Source organism: Acomys russatus, chromosome 7, assembly GCF_903995435.1.
Source record: "Acomys russatus chromosome 7, mAcoRus1.1, whole genome shotgun sequence".
Lineage (NCBI taxonomy): Eukaryota > Metazoa > Chordata > Mammalia > Rodentia > Muridae > Acomys > Acomys russatus.
In genome coordinates, this window is record NC_067143.1 from 22,803,088 (window position 1) to 22,828,663 (window position 25,576).

General features: G+C 41.7%; 1 protein-coding gene across 2 annotated transcripts in view; it reads right to left on the reverse strand.

Annotated features, from left to right (window-relative positions):
* The window catches only part of Lrrc28 (leucine rich repeat containing 28), a 124,158-nt gene that overhangs the window by 97,073 nt on the left and 1,509 nt on the right, over positions 1-25,576 (reverse strand). For both annotated transcript variants that reach the window (XM_051148705.1, XM_051148704.1), the window contains exons 2-5: positions 22,641-22,868; positions 11,650-11,690; positions 2,130-2,167; positions 1,072-1,209 (exon numbers count right to left, since the gene is read on the reverse strand). In XM_051148705.1, the coding sequence (XP_051004662.1) occupies positions 1,072-1,209; positions 2,130-2,167; positions 11,650-11,690; positions 22,641-22,808 (385 nt within the window). In that variant the 5' untranslated portion in view covers positions 22,809-22,868. The remainder of the gene's footprint in view (positions 1-1,071; positions 1,210-2,129; positions 2,168-11,649; positions 11,691-22,640; positions 22,869-25,576) is intronic.

Genomic DNA, 25,576 nt, shown 5'->3' on the forward strand with positions numbered 1-25,576 from the left:
GCTGTCCTGGACTTGCATTGTAGACCAGCCTGGCCTTAAACTCATAGAGATCCTCCTGCCTCTGCCACCCCGAGTGCTGGGATTACATATGTGCGGCACCTTGCCGGGATTACCTCATTCTTTTGTTTTGGATTTTGGGACAGGGTCTCTTGTATCACAGACTGGCCCTGAACCCACTGAGTAGCTGAGGCCAACTTTGAACTTCTGACCTTTCTGCATTGCCATACCTAGTTTGTACAGTGCTGGAGACTGAATCCAGGGCTTTGTACATGCAAGGCAAGCACTCTACCAACTAAGCTACACTCCCAGCTCCTATTATGCATGTATTAGTGTCAAATATGACAACTGCTACCCCTGCTGCAACACTTTCTAGGCAGTCTCCAAAAGAGCATCTAATTTTCTGGCTATCTAAAAAGAAAAGGTTGGGCGTGGTGATGCACACCTTTAATCCCAGCACTCGGGAGGCAGAGGCAGGTGGATTACTGTGAGTTCGAGGCCAGCCTCACCTACAAAGTGATTCCAGGGCAGCCAAGGCTACACAGAGAAACCCTGTCTTGAAAAACCAAAATAAATAAATAAATAAATAAACAAACTTGAAAGCTGGAATGATCAAACACCATACAGGTAATCACACATGATAACCCTGAAAACTGTATTCTCTACTGACTTCAAAGTTTCTGCATTGTTTATAGCTGGAAGTAGTAACTGACTCATTATGAGGTTAAATATTATTTAATTTCTTAATGCTATTTTTACCAAAAACAAAAAACAAAACCAAAAAACCCCCCACAACACCGTAAGCATCCGAAATTGCTCACATAGCTCTTCACACAAGCACCTTGCCCACCAGTGACAGGAGGACACGATCATAATGCACCCCCACAGTGGCCTAACCAGACATGCTTTCCTCTTACACTTACACCAGGAGAACGCCTGGCCATGTTTCACCTACATCCCTTTGTTTCATCTTCAAATAAACAGATACTTGCAAATACATTTATATACCCACTGCTGGTGCACACAGCGATAAAAACAGATTCCTGACACACAAACTATGCAGACAGGGATTACCTGGAGGTAGGAATTGTAGTTGGTTATTAGCTAATCGAAGATGACGTAATGCTCTCAGACGACCAATTTCTGGGCAAACAATCTCTAAGGCGTTGTCACTGAGATCCAGACACTGGAGTTTCACAAGGGACCCAATGGCTTCAGAGAGAAAGCAGAGGCAGAATGAGTGTGGCTTGGATGTTTCTAGACGAAGCCCTTTAATCTCTACTCGCCAGTCTTTGACTCACGAAACAGCGAAAACAGAGTTGTGCAAGTTATAAATACTTTTACCTTAAGATAAAATGTAACTTAATAAAATTACAAGTACAAATGTTAAAACAATGGAGAAAATGTGTGACTAAATAAATAATTCAAAGATTAACCCAACTGTGGTGGCAAACACCAGGAACAGCTGACTCTCAGAGGGTGAGGCAGGAGGGTAGAGTTTGAGACCAGCAGGAAACATAGGTGCCTGTCTCAGGTGAAGTCACTAAGAGGAGGGGCCAGGGAAATGGCTCAGCTGCTAAGTGCTTGTCTTCCCAGCAAGGAACCCTGAGGTCAGGCCTCAGAACCCAAAGCTAGAGCTAGCAGCAGATGCTTGTGGCCCAGGGCTAGAGACGCAGAGACAGGGTCTCAGGCTCACTGGCCAGCCAGCTTCACTTCTCTGGTGAGTTCCAGACTAGGGAAAGATTTCCCTCAAAAACAAAGAAGGAAGGCAGGCATCTGGGGAACAAGTCACAAGATTGTCCCCTGCCACCCTCTCTCCCACACACAAAAATTTAAAGAATATATTATTTTATATGTAACTAAACTTTTAATTTGTTGCATTTAATACTTATTTCACTGTCTCCTGACAGCAGTTTATCTAATAATTTACCTGGCCATTTATTGTCTTTTTACAGTTCCCTACTTATTCTTAATTCTTAACTGCACTTACATTTTAAAGCAAATAAATTAAAAGTCTTTTAGATTAAAATTCCCTAACATACCAAAGTAGATTTAAAGAGATAATTTCATCTACTCATAAAGCAAAATATAAACTAGACTGTTTTCAAGCTAAAAACGATAAATGTGCTTACCTTCTGGAACCACAACTATGTTATTTGAGTGAAGGTACCTGTGACAAATAGGGGTGGGGGAGAAGTAGTGTTATTATTTGTTATTTTGCCAGATAGCCAGCTGATACAAGTTCTGATTGGAAGCTTATCAAATATAAGATGAAACTTCCTTTCATACCCTAAGGACACACATAACCCAAGACACACAGACATAATAGGTAAGTAATAACACTTTGAGAGTAATAGCTATGCTAAATCTCAAATATTAAATCTATCTTCTGATTTAGTCATTTAAAAATGATTAGTAATTATAAAAATCATGAGGTATTTTTAAACTCATTGAAAAATTACTAGTTCCAGGGTCTAGAGAGATGGGTCAGAGGTTAAGAGCACTGACTGCTCTTCCAGAAGTCCTGAGTTCAGTTCCCAGCAACCACACGGTGGCTCACAACCATCTATAATGAGATCGGGTGTCTTCTTCTGGTGTGCAGGCATACATGTATGCAGAACACTGTATACCTAGTATATAAATAAATCTTTAAAAAAATACTATTTCCTCTAGTACATTTAAAGTATTTAGGTTTTCAGAAATACATCTACAGTATAAAAAAGATCAATACTTCTTGTGTAAAAGGAGAATCAGTTTTATTAAAATCCATTTTAATTTCTAAAGAGTAACAGTGCAATAAAGGTGTTTCTCACTGGCTCAGCCAGCCGTTAAAGAGCCCTTGACTTGTTGCTCTTACTGGAGACCCAGGTCTAGCTCCTAGCACACACTTGGTGGCTCATAACCGACCGAAGTTCCAGTTATAGCAACCAAACACCCTCTTCTTAACTTCACAGGCTCCAGATATGCACATGGGGCACAAAACATACTTGCAGGGAAAACATGCATAGACAAAATAACCTAAAAAACTCTTACAGATCTCTCTGGCTGGTATGCTCACTGTAACCCAAGAACAGAGATCAAATGCTCATTAACATATCTGTAGAAATACTCAGATGCTTCTTAGCAAGGGACCTTTAAAAAGACCTACAAGTCCAGGCAAGTCTAAGCCATCAACTTGTTCCCACTGAAGTATCTTTGGCACACTCTGGTGGAGACTCCAGGTACCATCTGAAACCAGATAACTCAGAGCCAAACCCTGGGACTGTAGGAGATCATACAGTTTTATTATAAAAGAAGAAGAAAAAATATATATGAAAATAAGTTTTATTAGTGATTTTGAGGTAAGAAAACTAGATTTTAGAATACTTGATTTTCAAACCAATCATTTTATTTATTGTAGGTTAAAAATAAATCCCCCAAAGTATTTTAAAATATAACTTAGAAAATTTCTTTTGCATTCTGAAAATCTTTGGTGAATGTTAAAATGTCAATGAGCACAGAATGATAAAAACAAAATAATAATTTCGTGAAGCATTTCTATGCTGAATTAATTATATTTTAGAGGCGGTTAACCTGTGGGTTTTGAAATTGGCTAAGCCCAGCCACACTCATTTGTGAGACGTATTCCCCCCAGGAAATCCCTATAAAGGCTTTTCACTAGTGACTCTTAAAGTAGCTGTGAAGAGAAGCCAGTAGTTCCTCTGGTCAAGATCACATCACATAATCAAATCCCCAGCACTACACAATAACCTCCTCAGCCAAGCAGGAGAAACAAGCACATCTGCCTCGTCACCTGGCCAACAGTGGTTCCTCTCCTGCCTTCCACGCTCCCACAGCGCCACTGACAGACAGCACAGAGAAGGCCCCTTTTCTTCTGGCAGAAGTCCACGCCCTAGCACTGCCTTCCATGTCTGCCTAGGCAGCAAGCCCTCTCCTGATAACTACGTGACACAATTTAACCAAGTGTGCTTCTAAAACACATTCATTCTTTGCTTTGTGTATATGAATTGATTATACATTTTAAACTCAATACTTTGGGAAACTTTCTTGATAAATGTTATTTGTGCCAGAAGCCTGTAAATAAATGTTCAGGCACATACACTTAAGTAAGTAAATATGCATTTGTTGTACAGAAAAACAAGATGTCATCACATAAAAACAGAAGCAGAGCTGAGCTTTAAAAATTGCTTCAATATGGGGGCTGGAGAGATGGCTCAGAGGTTAAGCACACTGTATGGTCTTCCAGAGGACCTGAGTTCAATTCCTGAGTTCAATTCCCGGCAACCACATGGTGGCTCACAACCATCTATTGCCCTCTTCTGGTGCGAAGGTGTACATGCCAGCAAAGCACTGTATACATAATAAATATATAAATCATTTAAAACAAAACAAAATGAAAAACTGCTTCAATAAAACACTTGCTTGGAGTTCTACCTATGAAAACATCCAAGTCAAAATATGTACTAAAGTACCTGCTATTACGACTGAAACTTAAAAACAATTTTAATACACTAAATGTGTCTATATTATAATAAAGATGTTACAAAGCACCACAGTGTTCCTGAGGCTGACTACACTTTGAAACTATCAGGGTCTCCAAAAGATCATCTATTGTCCACTAAGCACAATGCAATCCCAATTCTACAAATAACTTTAGGGTACAAACAAAGGAGAATCCACCTGGTACAGGCAGCAAGCCTCTCCTTGGTAACTGGGTGACAGGTACATCAGAACACCCTATCTTTACTGCACCTTCACAGTCACATGACCACAGGGGCATTACCAACACCCTCAGTCTCTTAATGCATGTGGATATCTCTCCAGAGATTAGAGGACTGATAAGAGGAGCTTAGAGCCCTGCTCCTTGGGATGGGGTCAGAGGTCAATGAGCATGCCTGCTTCTGGACAGCTGTGGGGCACTTGTGATCACAGGTTCAGGACTTTCAATTTTATGAGGTTTTTTTTGTTTTTTTGTTTTTAATTTCAGAGTAACTGAAATCTTGATGTTCCAAAGTAACCAGCTTTCCTCATGTTCTGCTGAAATACTGCAGGAAATCAAATTCATGCTAGAAAAAATACCACTTAAGGGTACCGCTTTGGCCAATGGCTTGGCCATTTTGTCTTTTTTTTTTTTTTTTTTTTTTTTAATAAACTGAAACAAACATTTATTCAATATGTTAACTGTCAGTTTCCTAATGCTGACAAATGTCCCATGGAACTCATGATGTTAACCACAGGGGAAACTGAGTGAGGGATATACCAGAACACTCTGTGCTATCTTTACAACTTCCATGTAACTGTGAAACGTATTCTTTGGTGAAAAGCTATCTTCTTAATAGAAGGAACAGGACTTCCACTTCCAAACATAATGAGTAACAAGGACCAGACTGACCTGACTGCTATAAACAAGGGGGAAACAGATGGGATGCACGACACAACTGCTTTCAGACAGTGACAACAGGTGACTAAGACTGTTTCCTAAAAGAATGGCATTAGCAAAGCAAGCCACATTGTCCCCTAACTGCCGGCTTCTGGGGGAAATTCTAAGCTATGGCATAGGAAGACAATTCCTAGGTTATGAAACTGCTATTAGGACTCAGGCAGCTAGCAGCCAAGGGGAAGGAGTTCAGGAGACAAAGAGCTATCCTGCCCCCACTCCACCACCTCGCTCTTGACTCTTTGCTAACTTCTAAAAGGCACATATATAAGAGAAACTCTGGGCAAAAAACAGGAGAAAATCTGTCAGCTCAACAGTACACAAAGGTCTCTGGACTGAGAGGTGTGAGTTCAAGCACACTTGCAAACCTGCTCGTACCCAGGCCATTCAGAGATGCTAACCGGCTGGGCCTCTGCAGAGAGAGCCGACCTACCACTGAGATTGCTCCTATCCTAAGAAAGCCATACAAGAGCCAAACATAAAGTCAACAAACAGCAAAACAAAACAAAACAAAACAAAATGCAGACACTTGACTATGGGAATTTATAAAGCTCATCATCCAATGAGGAAAATGACACAAAACCAGAAAAAAATATGTGTTTATTATTATGTATAGTGTTCTCCTTGCATGCATACCTACACACCAGAAGAGAGCACCAGATCACATTATAGATGGTTGTGAGCCACCATGTGGTTGCTGGGAATTGAACTCAGGACCTTTGGGAGAGCAGGCAGTGCTCTTAACCTCTGAGCCATCTCGCCAGCACCAAAAAAAAAAAAAATTTTTTTTTTTATCAATACAAATAAATCCACTAAACAAATGATTAGCAAATAAGGCCATTTAAATAGTTACAATGATCACATTCAGGTAGTTAGAGGAAAATAATAAACATTGTAAAAGCTATAAATATAAAGAAAAACGAAATGTCTAGAGATCAAAGATATCTCTATATAAAATGAAAATATACAGTATATAAAAATCACTGGATAAAGTTAATTTAGTAACTGACCTCGAGGGCAGAAAAATGCCGTTTCTCACAACTGGAGCACAATGGAGAAAGACCGTGCAAAGAACAGCCTTGCCCATTATGGGATGTATCTGACAGTGCAGTGAGCATGCAAGGGTCCCACAAATAGGGCCGACGGCAGAGTAGACACAAAAAAGCATCTGATGCAACAACGTCAATGATTATCCAAGGAGAAGAAAAGAAACCCCAGAAGCTCAGAACACTCAGAGAGGAGGAAAAAGAAAACCACAAGAGAACCAAGATCAAATTCCTGCAAAGTGGAGTAAAAAGCTGGAGGCTCCTGGGGCTGTCTGGGGCAGCTTTATGGAAGGCAGAGTGATTACGTAGGGCACAGAGTCCTGGGTACCACTCTAGTGCCACCTCCACAAAAAGAAAGACATTTAATTTTCAAAGAAAACGCCTCAGAGGAGAAAAACAAAACAACAACAACAACAACAAAACACCTAATAAATAACTGATGAACTGCAAGAGCAGCAGAGGGGCATGAACAGCTCCAAGTGTGACAGGCAGACACCAACGACTCAGAACTCGACTCCTAGGACATCGCCAGAAGAGGCAGGAGGGCCCTGACAACAAAGCATGACTTTCAGGAAGGAAAAAGGGGAAAAGCACCACTGAGTCTCAGGCTTCTACATTTGAGATCCAAGCATAATCTATAAAAGTAAAAACGGATGCACTAGATTTCACGGAAGCGGACAACTTTCACTCTGCAAAAGAAGAGAAGAATAAAGAGACGAGAGGTGTTTTACAAGAAAGTACTTGTAACATACCAGACAAGAAGACTGTTTATGGAATATATCAGGAACCATTAAAATCTTAGCATAAAAACAAACAAGACACAGATGACAAATAGGTACATGAAAAGGTATTCAAGATCAGCAGCCATTAGGGATGCACAAGTGAAGCCACACTGTGATACAGTCACATCAGAATGGCTGGAAAGAGAAACAGTGACACCACTAAGGAGGGGAGTATTGCTCGGTGTGGTGGCTAATCTTCATTGTCAGTTTCAGCCAAGAATCACCTAACATGCCTCTAGGTGTGCCTGTGAGGGCATTCTCATGAGAATTAACTGAGAGGAAAGGTATGCTCTGAAGGTGTGGCACCACTCATGGGCCGGGCCCTCGGCAAAACAAGCAGTAGTCTGAGTAATGGTCTACATTTCCCTTTCTCTGCCTCCTCCCTGTACATGTTAGAGTTGCCTCTGCCAGCTACAGCACTGAGTGACCCTGCCACACCTTCCAGTCACTCACTGACATTCCCTCTCTAAATGTGAACCAAAGTAAGTACCTCATCCCCTAAGTCAGCAGTTCTCCATCTGTGGCTCAAATCCCTTTGGCAAAATGTCGAAGTATTTGCACTACAAACCAATATTTGACAAATCTCCAAAAATATGCACATTATGATTTGTTAACAGTAACAAAATTACAGTTATGAAGTAACAACAAAAATAATGTTATGGTTTGGGAGGGATCCCCACAACATGAGGAGCTGTATTAAAGGGCTGCAGTAGAAGGAAGGTTGAGAACCACGGTCCTACGTTGTTCCTGTCAGGCATCTTGTCATAGCAGCATGAACAGTAGCTAACAAGATGGGTGTGGTGACACGCGCCTGTCATCTCAGCACTTGGCAGGGAGAGTGTTACAGGAGGGTGAGGACGTACCCTTGCCTACAGAGCAAGTCCGAGGCCAAGCTAGGCTTTGTGAGTTCCTGTTGTGGGAAGAGAGTTCTAATACACCAGGGAAGTGTAAAACAGCACAGCTAATCCAGAAAATTGTTCAGCAGTTTCTTACAAAAATGGACAATTCTGAGGAAAACGTGATAAGTAAGAACCTCTCTTCAGAGGTTCTTTTTACAGAATACTGTTAAAAAAAAAAAAAATTCAGAGATGCCTAAAATCCTAGCACTTGGGGATGCAGAGGCAGGTGGATCTCTGTGAGTTCAAAGCCAGCCTGGCCTACAAAACGAGTCCAGGACAGCCAGAGCTACACAAAGAAACCCTGTCTTGAAACAACGCCCCCTGCAAATTTTTTTTCAGAGGCTTATACATAAAAATATGGAAACTAGCCCAAGGCCTACAATGACAGAGGAAGATGCATATAAGAAAAATGCTGTGGGGTGTCAGACCCTGGGCTGTGAGCTCTGCAGTGTTCTCACGTGTGTTTGTCCCATCTCACAGTCCAGATCTGCAGAATTAAAGAAAGCCAAGAGTTCACAACCAAACTGAAAAGCAGTAAGTAGCCTGGGGGGAACTAGGTGAGAAGGCTTCCCAAGCTGCATCCCCAAAGAATTACTGTTCTCTTGGTCTCAGAATTGCCTGGAAGACTTCGCTAGCAAAGTGCTCTTCCCCCCCTCACAAAGTTCTCTCTTTCATGTATATATGCACACACATATAATTGCACATATATACATATATATATATACATACACTAATACGATAGATAAAAAGATCTTATTAGCAAGGTTAAGTACACACATATACAAAACAAAACAAAACCAAAACACAACCCTATCTATCCCTAGTGGTAAACTGAAACAAATTCTAGGAAACTGTTTAATTTCACCGCTTCCTGAGGCAGTAGAAAACATCTATAACAAATAATACACAGGCCAGAAAACTTGAAGGAAAAGCTGGTGGGGAGTGTTTATAAGGGCTTTGGTAACCCAGCAGACCACCTGGCACTCGTGGGACATACACAGGTCCAGAGCTGTACAAACCGAGCAGCGTAAGATCTGAGGAGGCCTTGGGCTCTCACATCTGCTGAGCAAAAGCCCTATATAGGCAAGAAGTGAAGGCTAGTGAAGTCACATGGCTGACAATGGAGAGGCTAAGGCATGTCTCAGCAGCCACATGGAGACTCACAGGCTAGGGGATTGGTCAGACTAAGCAATTACAGTAAGCCTGTCTAATTGTGAGCTGATCACCACAGCCTACACTCAAGTCTGTACACTGTCTAGAGGCTGACTACCGGTCAGCTCGAGATCAGCAGCGACCACTACCACACTTAGCAAGTAGTTTTTATGAAAAAAAAAAGGGAAAGGTGAAGGAAACAAAAGGCCAAGAAAACTCTTGCCAACTCATTCTGAAGCCAATAATACTAGGACACAAAATACAGACAAAACAAGATAAAAATCATAAGACTCCAGAGAAATACTCCTTTTAAAGACAGCTGCAAAATTCTACTACCTCACCAAACCCAACAACATATAAAAATATAGTCTATGATCAAATAGAAGTTATCTCAGAATTATAATATTGGTTCAATGTACATGTATTAATCAGTATAATGTACAACATTAGTAGAATAAAAGACAAAATGGGGAAAAAGAGAGAGAAACCCTTTGGAATAAAAAAATAATAATAATAACAACCCTGCAGGCTAGGCGTGGAAGAGAACTTTCCGGTGCTAGCCTAGAGCTAGCACACTTAACAGGGAAAGGCTGGACAAAGGGACACGGTGAATCCTCCATGCTGTCATCTCTTCTTTTCACCATTCTACATTGATTAAGCTGGGGAACTTAAGAAATGTGAATTAATGAAAGATGAAAAGACAAAAAATGAACAAAAAAACAGCATAGAAAAGAGAGGATGTAAAGCTATTTTTATTGTGAATATCATCATCTTGTACATAAAAATCCTGCCACCTTGGTGGTAATCAACAGTTCTCTAACTGAACTTAACGCCTACTCAACAAGAGGCAAATCAGGCAGACAGCACTGGCCTGGCTATGCTTCCTGGGGTGAGGTGGCAGCTGCCACTCAGCACATACTACCCAGGCAGGAGGAGAGAGAGGAAAGTGAAGTGACACAGTACCGAGTGTGGCTACATTTTGGTGACAGTCTGTGGGTGTTCACTGTACTATGTTTTTATCTTTTCTGTTAGTTTGAAGAGTTTTTCATAAATAAAAGGATGGGACAAATGACAATGACAGAGACTCAATGTAAGGATGGATGTGAGAGCTTAGCTTTTCCTTCATTTCCCCAACACTCAGACAAATTAACACATAGAGCAAGGAACACCAATAGAAATATTTCTGAAATAAAATTAGACACAGCTTTTTCTGTACAATAAAATTAGTATAGAAAAATATATGCTATCTAAATTTTTATCTTTCACAGTGGTAAATTAAACACAAATACATGAATCATTCTGTCGCTGTTCTATTGCTGTGAAGAAGAAACCATGACACACTTCCTCCAGTAAGGCCTCAGCTCATAATCCTTCCAATCCTTCTCAAATAGTGCCACTCCCTGGTAACTAAGCGTTCAAGTATATGAACCTATGGCAGTCATTCTTATTCAAACTAGCACATATTAAAAAAACCAAAGTGGCCAGGCAGTGGTGGCTGGTGACCCAGGCCTTTAATTCCAGCACCTGGGAGGCAGAAGCAGGTAGATCTCTGAATTAGAGACCAGCCTCATCTACAGAGTACGTTCCAAGACAGCTAGGACTACACAGAGAAACACGGTGTGTGCGCATGCGTGCACGCATGCACCAGGTGCAATGAGGCTAGGGACCAGAGTATGAATACCCAGAACCCACATAAAATTCACAGAGAGCTGTGGGTCTGCAACCCTAGCATTAGAAGGCAAGGACAGAAAGCTCTTGAGAGCCTGCTGGCCAGTCAGCCAGCAGAACCCAAAAGACACACACACACACACACACACACACACACACACACACACACACACTTAAAACAATTAACAAAAGCATGGGTCTTAAGGTGCAGCTTAGTGGGGAAGCACACAGAAGACCCACAGCAAAAAATCAGAAACCAAAAAGCTAAATGTAGTATTATGGAGGCAATCTTTAAAAACACTGAAACTACTAAGACGTGAAGGAAGTGGGGAGGGCTTTTCATTGGAATACTCCATGCCATCAAGGAGCTTAGCTTCAGTCTGACATAGGGATAACAACAGTAAGGAGTCTCCCAGCAGCACTGACTTCCCCAAAGAATGGAAACATGTTGAACTCAGAGCATCATCATCATCTTCTGAGCTATCTCAACACATCAAAAGGCCCTAACACACCACAGGGGTTAGCAAAGCCTCCAGTCTACCCATAGCAGCAACATGACAACCACACCCAAAAATAATGAATGAATGTATTAAAATCATATGTCCTGCTATCTCAAATAACTTAAAGTTTCCATTATTATTTTTAAAATAATGAATAAACAGACTCACAGTTCCACAAGGTTTGGAAGCTTCTGAGCAAGGTTGTCTGGCTGAAAATTAAAAACTGAGAATTAAATTTTATCTTTGAAAAAAAAAGTATTAACATTTTTAGTTACCCTAAGTACAACAGACTATCTTCTTGGAATAAAAATTTTGAGAATGTAAAAATAATACATTTTGGGATTTATATTGACACCAATCACAAGACATTTGGTATATTCAAACAGTTGAAATCAGCACCCCTTACTGCTGCAACCCTTTAATACAGTTCCATATGTTGTGGTGACCCCCTACCATAAATTATTTTCTTTGCTACTTCATAGCTACAATTTTGTTCCTGTTATGAATCATAATGTAAACATGTTTTCCCATAATCTTAGGTTATTCAACCTCCAACCACTGCCTTAAAGAAACCAGAACCCTCCTCCAGCTCCATGGTCATCAAAGAAAGACACCTCTCAGGAGACAGACAGTAGGAAGAGGATCGGGGGCTAGAGAGGCAGCTGTGGACAAGGAACTCTGAAGACTACCAACAGCCCGCACAGGGATAAGGCACTCAAAAAACTCTATAGTCAGAAAAGGGGCACCCCACCCTGATGACCACACCCTAGTTTTGGGTGCTTGCTTCCAAAATGTGAGCAAATGCATTGCTTGCTGTTGATGCTGCTGTGTTATGGTGGCCTCACAGCAACAGAGCCCTCACCCCCAGCCACACTCCTAGCTCCCAGCCCCCCACCCCACCCCAGCCTGGGTCCTGCTGTTAAAGAGAGGTGGATCTCCAGGGTTTCCAGGCACTGAGACCCAAGAAGGTTGAGAATGAAAGACAAGGACCATGGTCCAACATTTTTAGGCCTGAGGGTAGCATCTAGAAGGTATGGCAGAGAGAGGAAATGTGCCACGGGAGTGTGGGTAGGGGGAGGAGTGCTTTTTCAAGAGAAAACTTCCACAATTCTACTCACAGATTGAAAGGAGGGTGCACCTGTGTGAGGGTGTGTGTGTGGTGGGGGGTGTTTGTGCAAATAACTATATATAATCACAAACATGGTTGAGATTTACAACTAGAGGAAGATGTACTCTATGAAAAGTTACGGAGGACACAAATATGTTTTTTCATCCTACTTCCTCCAAACACCAAAAGATAAGCTAAGTTTCACAGACAGGCCCAGGAATGGCCTTTAGAAAACAAACTAAAAAAGTGCCAGGCATGGATTCTGAAAGACACATAGGAGAGAGCGGCAGGAGGTGGACAGCAGGGCAGCTCTGGTTCACCTTCTGGGCACAGGGAAGGGGAAGGGGCGCTTGGAAAGCTGTTGCCTGAATCAAGCCTTACAACTCCTGTTATAAAAACAACTGAGCTTGGGGAACAGGGGTGGCCAGCGCGAAGCATGCATGCTGGATTAAACAAGATGTCCTTCCAGTTGGGGCCACTGTTTGGGTAGGGTTAGGAGGTGCGGCCTCGCTGGAGGATGTCACAGAGGCAAAGCTCTGGGGTTTCAAAGCCACACACCATTCCTAGTTGGCTCTCTGATTCCTTCTTGCAGTTCAGAATGCATCAGTTGCTGCTTCAGCAACTGTTTTATCACAGCAACTGAAAGTAACTAACATAAAACATAGTTTGCACTTGCACCTATGTCTGGCAGCACACAACCACCCGTAACTCCAGCTCCAAGAGATCTGATGCCCTCTTCTACACTCCTTGGACACCTGTAGTTACATGTGCACATACACCCAAACATATATACATTTTAAAATTACCTTAAGTAAAAATCAAGGAAAAAGATAGTGGTTTTGCACAAAGTGGCTAGGACTGTGAAGGTTTGAATGTCGACCACAGCCACAGACTCATGTTTAAACATTTGGTCCCTGAGTAGTTGTGTCATCTGGGGAAGATTATAGAGCCATGGGAAGTAAGGCCTAGCTTGTCAGGTGGGAAAGATAGGCCACAATGATAAGAGAAGTTAACCAATATGTGGGCTTATATTTTATTGTAAGGAATAGCTTTATTTTTAAACCCCTAAACACAACAGAAATCCACTGGTTTATTTTAGGTAAGAAAATGGCATTACAGTTCCATGTAGGCATACAGATACACTGCAGCTGCTATATTCCTATTGCCACACCCTTGGCTCCTCAGTCGCATCACTGAACATGGATATGGTGAACTGAATGAAGTTCTGAGCTCTCACGGTTAACGGGGCCACTTACATTTAAGTGGTACAAACGGTGAATCCTTACATTTGGATACTAGTAAACATTCAAAACCTTCGTCCTCAGATGTCACAAGTGGATCTAGCCAAATCCTGGAACGGACTTTTTGTATTGGTATCTTTTCTAGTAACAACACACACTTCCATTTATGGGCATACCTAGCAAAACTAGAGAGCTGTAGGGCAGAGGCTTAATTGGCAATGCTCCCACTAAAGCAAAGACCAGGGCAGGGAAGAAACCTGTCAGGCCCTCATCTAGTTTCATCTGCTGGAGTACCAATATTGTTTGTGACAAGGCTGCACGACCCTCTGCCTATTTGACTCTGTCAGAGGGCATTCCATGATAAGCTGGTTTGCTCCTTGTTTTGTTTTGCTTTTTGAGTTACAGCTTTATACAAAGCACTGACACAACACTTCTGCTACTGAAGGCCATCAGTATGAGGTTGATCACAAGTTAAGCATATTGTACTTATATTTAAAAGCAGGTACACTAACCTTGAGAAGACTGTAGTTAATGAGAATACTGCCTTTTGAGATACAAAATAAGGAAATACCTCTCTCCTGAATAATGCTCAGCCTAGGAAGCAGCATCCGTTGAACAGGCTATGACTGACCCCTACTGATGCTCTCTAGTGTCACTCTCTACTTTCTAATCCCACCTTTCAGGACATGGAAAATATTCTGTTAACATTTACATCAACAAGGTGTCTTCATAAGCAATGCAAAAGTAGGCTTTAACATGTATAGCTGGCATAAAATGTTGCCTTCAAACTCTCTTTAAATGTGAAGGTTTTTAAATGTTTATAACTTGGACAAGTATTTCATGTATTTTATAAGCCACAACAGATCTGACGTTCTCTGGTAGAGACTGCCCTTAGTCTTCTCCTTCAGAAACTAGGACAAATGTGGCAGTCCTGGGTCTTGATGAGTTTCGGATTTGTTTTCCCTGCCAAACACATAGTGGCTCATAACTATCTATAGTGAAATCTGATGCTCTCTTCTGGCATACAGGCATATACGCAGGCAGAACATTGCTCACCGTGAATGCAGATGTATGCACACATACACACGTGCATGCACGCACACGAATGCACACCCCACATGTTCCAGGCCAGCTTATAGCTTCCTCTGCTCTGAAGCTACCTGCTCTCTGTAACTGGTGAGGCTTTCCCTACCTTTATGGCTACTCCCTCTCTGTCCTAACAGGTAGCATGGTAGCCTTGGACTCCCCCAAATGCCTCTGGCTATTTTCTCTCTACCACCTGAGGACAGCCACCAGGCAGTTTCATATTTACTTCTTTTCATCCACGGAGCAGTGTGCTTTCACTGCACCCTTGCTTACATTTCTAATGACTTCTAGGACACTACATAAATCCTTAAAATGCAGGCAGATTGCTGCTCGTGGCAGCTTAATGCCTGAATCTCTGCACTTGAGAGTCTAGAGCAAGAAGAAAGCACAAGTTCAAAGCCAGCCTGGACTACACTGAAAAAGTTGAGCAAGTGACATACTTACCTATTTCCATTTATTCAGTACAAAAATAATTAGATGGAGCCAGGCATGGTGGCGCATGCCTTTAATCCCAGCACTGGGAGGCAGGGGCAGGCAGATCGCTGTGAGTTCGAGGCCAGCCTGGCCTACAAAGTTAGTCCAGGACAGCCAAGGCTACACAGAGAAACCTTGTCTCAAAAAACAAACAAACAAACAAACAAACAAACAAACAAACAAGCAAAAATAATTAGATGGTTTCATAGTCAGCTAAAGCAAGAACAGTACAAGCAGGGTAGATGCAGAGCCAGCAGTGGAGCAGCAGCTCAAGTCTCGAAGGTCCAAAATGTTGAAGAGCAGAAAGAAACTCCCGAGAGAACTCCAAAGGAGCCACACTTAGTCCCCTCCTCCTATCTCTCCTACCTCACAGTGACCACGCAAAGTTCTTTCATACCACCTTAACTTCCTGTTTCCCCTACACTGCTCCAGTATTGACCAACCTTCTACTCTGGGGAGAGCATCTAATCCAAACAGCCACAGGTGGAAAATTCACACCTGCTCTCTAACAGGACACAGTCAAAATGCAGGCGCTCTATACATAGAGCACACAATTAACTTTAGGCTATGCGCACAAGGGATGTGCAAAGTACAAATGAATTATGTGGCTAGACTTGAGTCTCATCCCCAAAACTTAACTATGTACATACAAATAAATAATCCAAAGAAAAATATCTAAAATAGAAAACTACTTTTGGTTCCAAGCATAAGCTGTGAGGGACAAGGAGAATTAAGTGTGTAACTTCCCTAGACAACAATTTTCTCACCCTAACCTAGTTACCATCTACAAAGTAGCCATTTATGTCAGTACTACATAAATACAGCTGCCACCATTATAAATCAAAATATTTATAATCTATATGCAACCATCTTTAATTACTTTTAACGTATTTTATTTAAAATGAAAATAATATAATAACAAGATATAAAATTTAAAATTACACTAAGTAAAAAATCAAGGATAAAGATAGTGGTTTTGCAGAGAATAGTGAGGACTGTTAAGGTCTGAATGTCAACCATTATCACAGACCCATGTTTAACTAAACATTTGGTCCTTGGGTGTTGGTGCTGCCTGAGACAGACTGCAGAGCCTTGGGAAGTAAGGCCTGGCTTGTGCATGGGAAAGATAGGCCACAATTAATACTTAGGGATCTTCAGCTCCCACCCACTGCCTTCCACTCTCCAGTCAGCCACACTAACACCACTATAGTCCTTTTTCAATGCCTTATTCACGCACACATGTGAGATAACGAAAGTGCTTGCATCAAAGCATTGTTTTCAGGATTAAATAACACATGCAAATTTCTTAGAACAATGAGTGGTATCTGCTGTCAAGCAAATGCCTTGGTAAAGATTGAGAAGAAGTTAGCTGCTATTAGGTTTTAACCAACATACTTATGGACTTTTATGAAAACAAGTGTTCACCACATTACCATGTTAGCATATGATGAATATCCTTGTTTCTGATTGATTTTTTTTCCTATTGGGTATACAATTTTACTAAAATTTTACCAAAAGAAATGTCAAGTCAGTTTCCACCCGAATCATGAGTTACAATGTCTTCTCATAGTCTCTAAAGGGAGATATTAATAATCTTCAGTTGATTTTTGTGTGTGATATATATGTATGCCTGTTCATGTGTGGTACACATGCTCAAGTGTGTAGGAGTCAAAGGCTGATGTCTTTCTCAATCAGGGTCTCTCACTGAGCCTGGGGTTTACCTATTCAGCTAGCGTGGCTGGCTAGCAAGCTCCTGGGTCACTACTTTCCTGAGTGACCCATCTCCTCAGTCCCCAAGGCCACTTCCTAAGTCTCCCCCAAACAGAGTTACCAACTGGGGACCAAGAACTCAAATGCTGGGGCAGGAGAGATGGCCCAGAGGTTAAGAGCACTGTCTGTTCTTCCAAAGGTCTGGAGTTCAATTACCAGCAACCACATGGTGGCTCACAACCATCTATAATGTGATCTGGTGCCCTCTTCTGGCCTGCATACATACATGAGGGCAGAATACTATACAACAATAAATAAATAAATCTAAAAAAGAAGAAGAAGAACAACAACAACAATCCAAATGCATAGTCTCTAGACTATGGCTGTAACAGGAAACTTCTTTAAAACACTTTCTAATGTAAGTTTTAGGGCCCAAAATTGTTATGTTTCCTACCTGCTTTTGGATTTTTTGACTCTGGCTCTGGGTATGGTTTGGTTTGAAACAGGGTCTTACAATGTAGCCTAGCCCCAAATGCATGACCCTCTTGCCTTAGCCTCCCACGTGCTGAAATAACAGGTGTGTACCCCTATGTGTACCCCTAACTATTCTTGTATTCACTCCTTAATTACATAGTTTGGTTCCTATATAAATCAGCTCATATTACATTGAAAAAAGTTGAACAATTTCTTACCTATACAAATAAAGATAATACTATATTATGAAATACTACTTCAAAGTATTTTAAAATAAAATATATCTACCTTTTGACCCAGCATTCATCTCTTTAGCCCTCTGAGAACTTCCTAAACACAAGTATTTGCATACACACAAAGATATATTTCTATCTACTAACCTAGAGGTTTCAAGAACAAAGAGGAATGCAAAGTGAAATATGTAGAACCTATTATTTAAAAAGGGAAACCACATAAAGAAATACAGCAGAGTTGTAGGAATATAAGTGGTCTGAATGCTACATCTAGCCTAAAATTCACATTGAAGTCTTCATCTCCAAGATCATAATATTAAGACCTTTTACTTTGGGAAGCGATCAGGCTATGGAAACAGAGGCAGCATGAGTGGGCCAAGTATCCTTATAAAAGGAGGCCTAAGGAAGACCCTTTGTCGTTCAACTGTACGAGGACACAGTAAAAAGGCACCATCTACACAGAAGCAAGCTGGCCCTCACCACAGCACCTGACCCTGGACTTCATATTTGGGATCATGAGCAGTAATCTCTGCTGCTTGAAAGCATGCTTCTGTATCGCTTGACCTCATGACAGCTATCATTTTTGATTAAAAATTTGGTCAAGCTTCTGGGGACTGGAGGCAGAGAAGCAGAAAATGCAGTCCTCTATCACGGCTGCCATCCTGGCCTCAGGGGCACTGGCCCTTACCAGAGGCAGTAGTGCCCAGTGCAGGGGGACAAGCAGCACATCCAACCTGGAGCCCTAGGTCAGACAGGCCATTATCAGCCATAAATCAATGAGAGGGCTGCCCATGGAACAGCAAGACCAGGCAACGGCAGAGAGGCACTGTGGTCCGTGCCCATCTAAAGGCCAACTCTCACACCAGAAAACCAGACACAATCATACAAATCTAGAGATTCAAATCCTTGTGTTCACTTTAAGAACACTGAAATTGACCAGGTCATCAAGGTTATGCAAAGAGCCACCGAGCATCTGAAAAACATCTCTTTAAAAAAGCAGTGAGTGCCATTCTGTAGTGCAATGGTGGAGTGTGCAGGTGTGTGCAGGCCAGGCAGCCGGCTGGATGCAGGCTTGATGGCCCCAAAACAGAGCTGAATTTTATTGTTGTTGTTAGGTTTTTCGAGACAGGGTTTCTCTGTGTAGCCTTGGCTGTCCTGGACTTGCTTTGTAGACCAGACTGGCCTCAAACTCACAGCTATCCGCCTGCCTCTGCCTCCCGAGTGCTGGGATTAAAGCATGAGCCACCACTCCCGTTGCAGTGCTGACTTTTTATTGCACGAGCATAGCAACAAAGAGTAACATGAAATTTAAGGATTTTGATGTAGTCGAGTATATCTGGCTATGCAACACACTCATGATGCACTGTTAAACTTACAGAGTTCATGGTCAGGTTAACCCATGTGTGATGACTAGGCTAGTCTCAGGTGTGAAACTGACCACATTCAAAAGCATTTAAAACCCAAGCACTTGGGTGCACGTGTAAGGGGTTTTCCTTGGTTGGATTATTTGAAGTGGGAGACTCACCCTATCTATATCCAGATCATTTGAAGTCAGAAGACCCACCCTAAATCTGGGCCACTTTTGGCTGGCAGCCCACATAAAAGGACGGAAAAGGAAGCTTGTGTTTTCTGTGTGCTTGTCCTCGTTCTCACTGGCAAGTTCACTTACCCTGAGCCATTCCTTCGATGGTGATAGAACCTATTTCTTCAATATTCCAACATGGACTGAAAACTGGCAGCAGCTAGGACTTCCCTGGTACTTCAGTCCTAGATCGGGAATGCTGAGACAGGCAGTCTTGTGACTAAACTACTACTAGATCCTTGGCCTGTCCGCTGGAGGCAGCCATTGTTAAACTACTCAGATCACAGCCTGTAAGCCATCCTAATAAATCCCATGTATATATGAGATTTATATACAATAAATATATTATGTATATTATATATATATATACATATACACATTCACTCTATCAGTTCTGTGTCTTAAAGAGAACCCTGACTAATACACCATGCATGAGCTCCCGCACCGTACTGAGATGGCCCTAGCTAAATAGGAAAGTATTATTCCTAAGCCAGAGCAGGAGGATGCCCCCCCCAAAAAAAGGTATCCCAGAAGGTAACTTATGGCATAGGAATAAATTCAACATAATATAAATGCAAATAAATGGTTGGTTTTTTTTTTTAGTGCAAAGGCCTATTCCATTAAGTTCGCAGATTTTTTTTTTTTCCTGTTTTAGCCCTAAATACTGACATTCCCAAATTCTAAAGACATGACACACATTTCTCCTACAGGTATAAGCTACTGTGTTAAATCCAGTAACTTGAAGTGCAGAAACGAGCAGGGCAGGGGTTGTACATGTCACTACTGTATGAGAATTCTGGAACCTTGGTTTCTTTAAAAAACACACACAGAGAAATACTATTATAAGAATATGTTTTCATTTTCATCTCAGTTGTGTGGCAATGGGGCTGCTTTGCAGCATCTATGATTTGCCTTGTGTTGTAGCAGAGGCATGGTTTTTGCCAACAGCAGATAGTTTCTACAATTGCATGATGTTTGTAACTCTGGGAATTTTTCAGGGGGCGTATCACTGCTAAAGCCCTGCTAGGTGGGGTTAGTGGTTGCTGGTCTTTCAAGGGGGGTTGGCTGTGGTGTGTTAGTAATCATGCTCATGGAAGAAACTAAAGGAAAGAAATTAGATTCAAGGGTCTCTATCTCTCCTCTTTATCCTTCTTTCTATCCTTTCTAGTGATAGGGGATGAAAATGGGCAAAAAAGGGTGGGGGAAAAAGAACCCACAAACTAGCAAAGACCAGCTACACACTTCCCAGGAAGTGGCTTCTCATGGTGAGAGCTGGAAATTATGAAAAGGTAGGAAAAGGGCATTTAAGACAATGAAAAAAAAAAAAAAAGAACTGTACCAGGAAAGAAACATAAAAACAGAAATGACTGGCAAGTCCCTAAGCTTGCTCCAAATAAGCAACAAGAGGCCAATGTGAATGCATAATGCATTTGTCAGTCTACATGGCTGCTAATGCTGGCCCACAGCATAGCAGCTTTGCAGTTGCTGGTCAAACTCCACTAACTAAACTCCAGGCAGGGTTTACAATTTTACAATTTTATCACCAGCCAACATCTAAAAACTTTGTCTTACAGCTGATCCAGCTAGAGGATACGACAGCTCTCAGATGAGTGCTGGTTCTCAGCATCCTCTAAGATCTATACAGCATCCCATAGCCATAGTTCATATATGCACATCAAGCATCTTAATTGCTAAGAGAAAACAAGGTAAAACTTTGATTATAAATACCTGCAAGAATTTAATCTTTGGGGATTAAAAAGGTGGCCGAGCGTGAAGTTGGTATGTAGGCTGTGAGGAGGCGGATGAGGGATGTTGGGGCGGGGGGAATAGGGAGGAAGGAGACGAGGGAGAAGGGTATGAGCAAGATACAGTGAAAGGCACATGAACATTGAATCTATTATTTTGTACACCAGCTAAAAACAACTTCAATTAGATAAGTGAAGTGAGCCACTATGTAAATCCAAATTGTGTGGTAGATGCTAGCCTATTTTCCTAAATTGAAAACTGCCAGAAATTTACAGAACACTAACCTCTTAACTTCTGTAAGCACAAGTCGGTTTCTCTGAAAAGTCTACTCCATTAGGCTACTGCTGATAAGCAGTAAAATGCTCGTGAATATTTTTGTACACACTTTTATACAAATGGGGAAAGCAGAGCTATCGTCCTTGATATTTCTTATACCACTTCTTCCCAGGGCTAGAAAAGTTGAGGTGAGTAAGACTTCACATCACATAGTAGCATAGATATAGCCATAAAGGCCTAGTCAAAGTGTAGACACGACATTTTCAAGTTTGAAAACCTAACTGGGCATTCACCCTCACACAGGCACCAACATGTGAAGCTCATAGCCATCTGCTCCCTGATAAAGCAAAGACACACGTTATAACGCAGTCCACCTATTTCAGATCAGTTAGTCAAGGCCCACATGCCAGGCGCATAAAACTAGTATGACAAACTTTCCAGGTACTTAGGAAGGTTTGGAATACAGAAAGGCCCAGTTACAAAGAAGCAGCAGGCTAACGTAAATAACAAATTCACGCGTGAGACTCAAACCAGGTAAAATGAGGGCCACAAAGGTCATATAAAGTCAATTCATTTAAAATGGGCACCACATTCTACAATAAGCAGTGAGAATAACATTCTGGTTAGCGCATTCTCTCCCCACATTTAAATAGTTTCTTTATCATACACATAATAGGTTATAAGGAAGAATTTGTGCTTACTCTTAGAACGTAAAAGGTAAATAAAATGTTGCTTCAGCAGCAAATTTTGTGTTGACCAAACTACATGACATCCGAGGCAAGGCCACTCTGGTTTTGAACAAGGCAGCCATGGAGAAGGTTTTATTTTGTTAACACACAAAGGCTTCTTTACACTTTCCAACTATCTACTAATACCTGGATCTTCACATCATTCTCATTTTAATGCTTACAACTCAGAGTGGGAATTGTTGGTCTTCTCTTGTTTACTTTCTACCTGGGCTGCTTTAAAGGGACCAAAAGCACAGGCCATGAGCGATGTGCTTGCTGACTGAAGAAAGACTAATTTTTCCAGTAGTATGTGTCAGAGGGTATCTCACTGTCCTGCACATCCCTCTGGAGCCTAACAGCAGGGCCTAGGTAAGGAGTGAGGCCCTATGTGTCTCCACCGCCTGCATATGGAACAGCTTGATCTAAGCAGTGTGACTGTTTAAAGCACATCTTGGTCAGGACCACGTTTATAAAAGGCACTAATGTAATACAATGCTATACCAAGGTTGTGAGGGAGTTCCTTTTCATGTAGAGCCTCTCCAGGTGTTGCAGCCCTTCATCCTTCAGTAGCTCCAGTGGGAAATGGTGCAGATTCCTGTAATTTAAGAACAAATTCTTGTGCTTTTCAAGCCTGGCCACAGAGATCGTCTTACAGAGTTCGGATGCCATGTCTGAACATGTCCGATCAGGTGCGCTGCAGCACTACATCTTGTCAAAATTGGTCCATTTCTATAAAGAGGAGAAAAAAATGTCATCACTGTAAGATTTCTTACAAGCACTGCATATAAATCTGTTAGCCCTACAGATAGAACACAACACTAAAAAGATAATTATACTTTTTAATCTTTTGTGACACGAAAATTTTTGCACATATTTAGGCATTGAAATAATAGAGGGGCTGGAGGATGGCTAAGCAGTTAAGAGCACTGTCTGCTCTTCCTGAGGTCTTGAGTTCAATTCCCAGCAACCACATGGTGGCTCACAACCATCTACACTGAGATCTGATGCCCTCTTCTGGTGTGCAAGCGTACATGAAGACAGAGCACTCATATATATAAAATAAATAAAATCTTTTAAAAAATAAAATAATAACAATAGAATAATCTGATTAAGCAATATTTACTACTTACTAGAAATAGACCTAACTGGGTAAAAACTCTTTCAAACTTAAGGTAGGAATTTTAATGAGAACAGAGACAAGTTTCTGGTTTTGTTTTCTTAAGACAGGTTCTCATGTACCTTAGGCTGGTCTAGAACTTACTATGGAGGCAAGGAAGAGCCTAAATTTCTGATCCTCCTGTCTCTGTCCATTGAGTGCTAGGGGTTACAGTTGTATGGCACACCCCTTTGTTTCTGCAGTACTGACATCAAACCAAAGGCTCTGTGGATGCTGGGAAAGTACTCTACCATACCCCAGAGACAAGCTGCACAGCATGACCAAAGAAAAATCTGTTAAAAAATCAAATAACAGAAGGCCCCATTTTCTTTTCTTTTTTTTTTTAAGATGTATTTATTTATTATTGTGTATACAATGCTCTGCCTGCATGTACACTTGCAGGCCAGAAGAGTATCAGATCACATTATAGATGGTTGTGAGCCACCATGTGGTTGCTGGGAACTGAACTCATGACCTCTGGAAGCACAGTCAGTGCTCTTAACCACTGAGGCATCTCTCCAGCCCATGAAGGCCCCATGTTGATCTTAAATATAAAATGAGGCAGCTCATCTCAAACATTCAAACATATATCACTAACAGCTTAACTCCTTTATTTCCTACTATCTAAATATCGTCAATTTTTCCCCCTAAGACAGGGTTTCTCTAGCTGCCCTGGACACACTTTGTAGACCAGGCTGGCCGCAAACTCACAGAGATCCGCTTGCCTCTGCCTCCCGAGTTCTGAGATTAGAGGTGTGTGCCACCATGTCCAGCTAATATTTCATACTTTTACTTCCTTTATTCTTGTATCCTTTACAGTTTTGCAGATTATAAAAAATAGCAAAGACAGTGGTCCAAAACACTCCACTAGGAACAAGAACCCTGTATGATCTAATTATAAATGTCTCTAGGCCTCAGATAACTCATGTAGATGTAGCAGTCAATGTTGGTTAAATGGACAAAAAAGGGAAGCTACATTTCACATCCTCCTAGGCACAAGGATGAACAAGCTTCACTATTAACACATGAGGAAACAAAGTCAGGGCTTCCAGAACTTGTCAAAGGTGGAACAGCTCAAAAGAAATTAAAAGCAAAAATTTGACACCAGGTGCAGTGGATTTCAAAGTCGGGGTTCTTTACAATGAAGCACAGGACTCCAGAAGACAGTAAGGAAATGAAAGACACAACAGTTTTGCTCAAAAAGACAATTTTCCTTGATACCCCTCCTAGTTCTTTATTGAAACAGAAAAAGGGTACAGTTTCAATTTTTTTTTTATTCATTGTAAGAAAAAAATTCTCGCTGAGCATGGCATGCAGGCTTTCAATAAGCAGAGCTTTATAACTTTGGGGTTACTTTCTACCATTTCCAAGCTCATATTTCTTAGCTCAGAAGACAGCAATTGCCACTTGACCTCAAAGTGGTTTCTATGAATGTTTAATAACAGCTCCAGGTCAACCTAAGAATATCATACTTTCTCCTATTTATTCCATCTACTTTCTTTCCTACTTTATTGTCAGGAACCTGATCCTTGGACATCGCATATGTCTTTATATAAGGTGAAGGGAACTTCAGGACTGACAGTATCCATGCTGCTGTGGGGAAGGCAAAGCTTTCTAGGTAATTATTCACTGAGTAAGCTGGGAGTGGTTTCGATGACTTGCAGCGTCTCCAGTGTCACGCCTTCCCAGGCAGCTGGGAACACTGACCACCAGTCACCTCTCCAGGCTTCCCTAGCTCAGCATCTGTAGGGGAAGCACCCTTCTATCAACACAGCCGCTCATCTGAGGTCACGAAGGGTCCCGTCTTCTCCACCACAGCCTCTTCAGTCAGTCACACAAGGCTAGGGCTCCTCTTTCCAAAATACATCTCCACTCCAGTCACATCTGTCCCTCTGCCAAACCCATAAGGCCCTGCCACCTCCTGCCTTGGCACACTGTATTCCTGGGCTTCCTGTGTCCACTTTCATCACTTCTACCATATAAATCACAGCAGTGAGCCTTTGACAATGTGCCCATAATTGCATCTCTCCCTCTTACTAAACAAACCCTTTAGCAACTCCTTATTGAGAAAAGCAAAGTCTTACAAAGCTTCCTCAGCTCTTGACCATCGGGCCCAACCTGCCTGTCCAGCCGCCTCTGCTACATTCACAAAGTTCCTGACCTCTCTTAATTCTGGGACCTACCAAACTCCAAGCACTTGCTGTTCTCCTCTTAGCTTGGAAACAGCCTCTTTCCCCTTGCCGGTTTCAGCATAAAACTCACTTCCCTAACTCAAATTAAT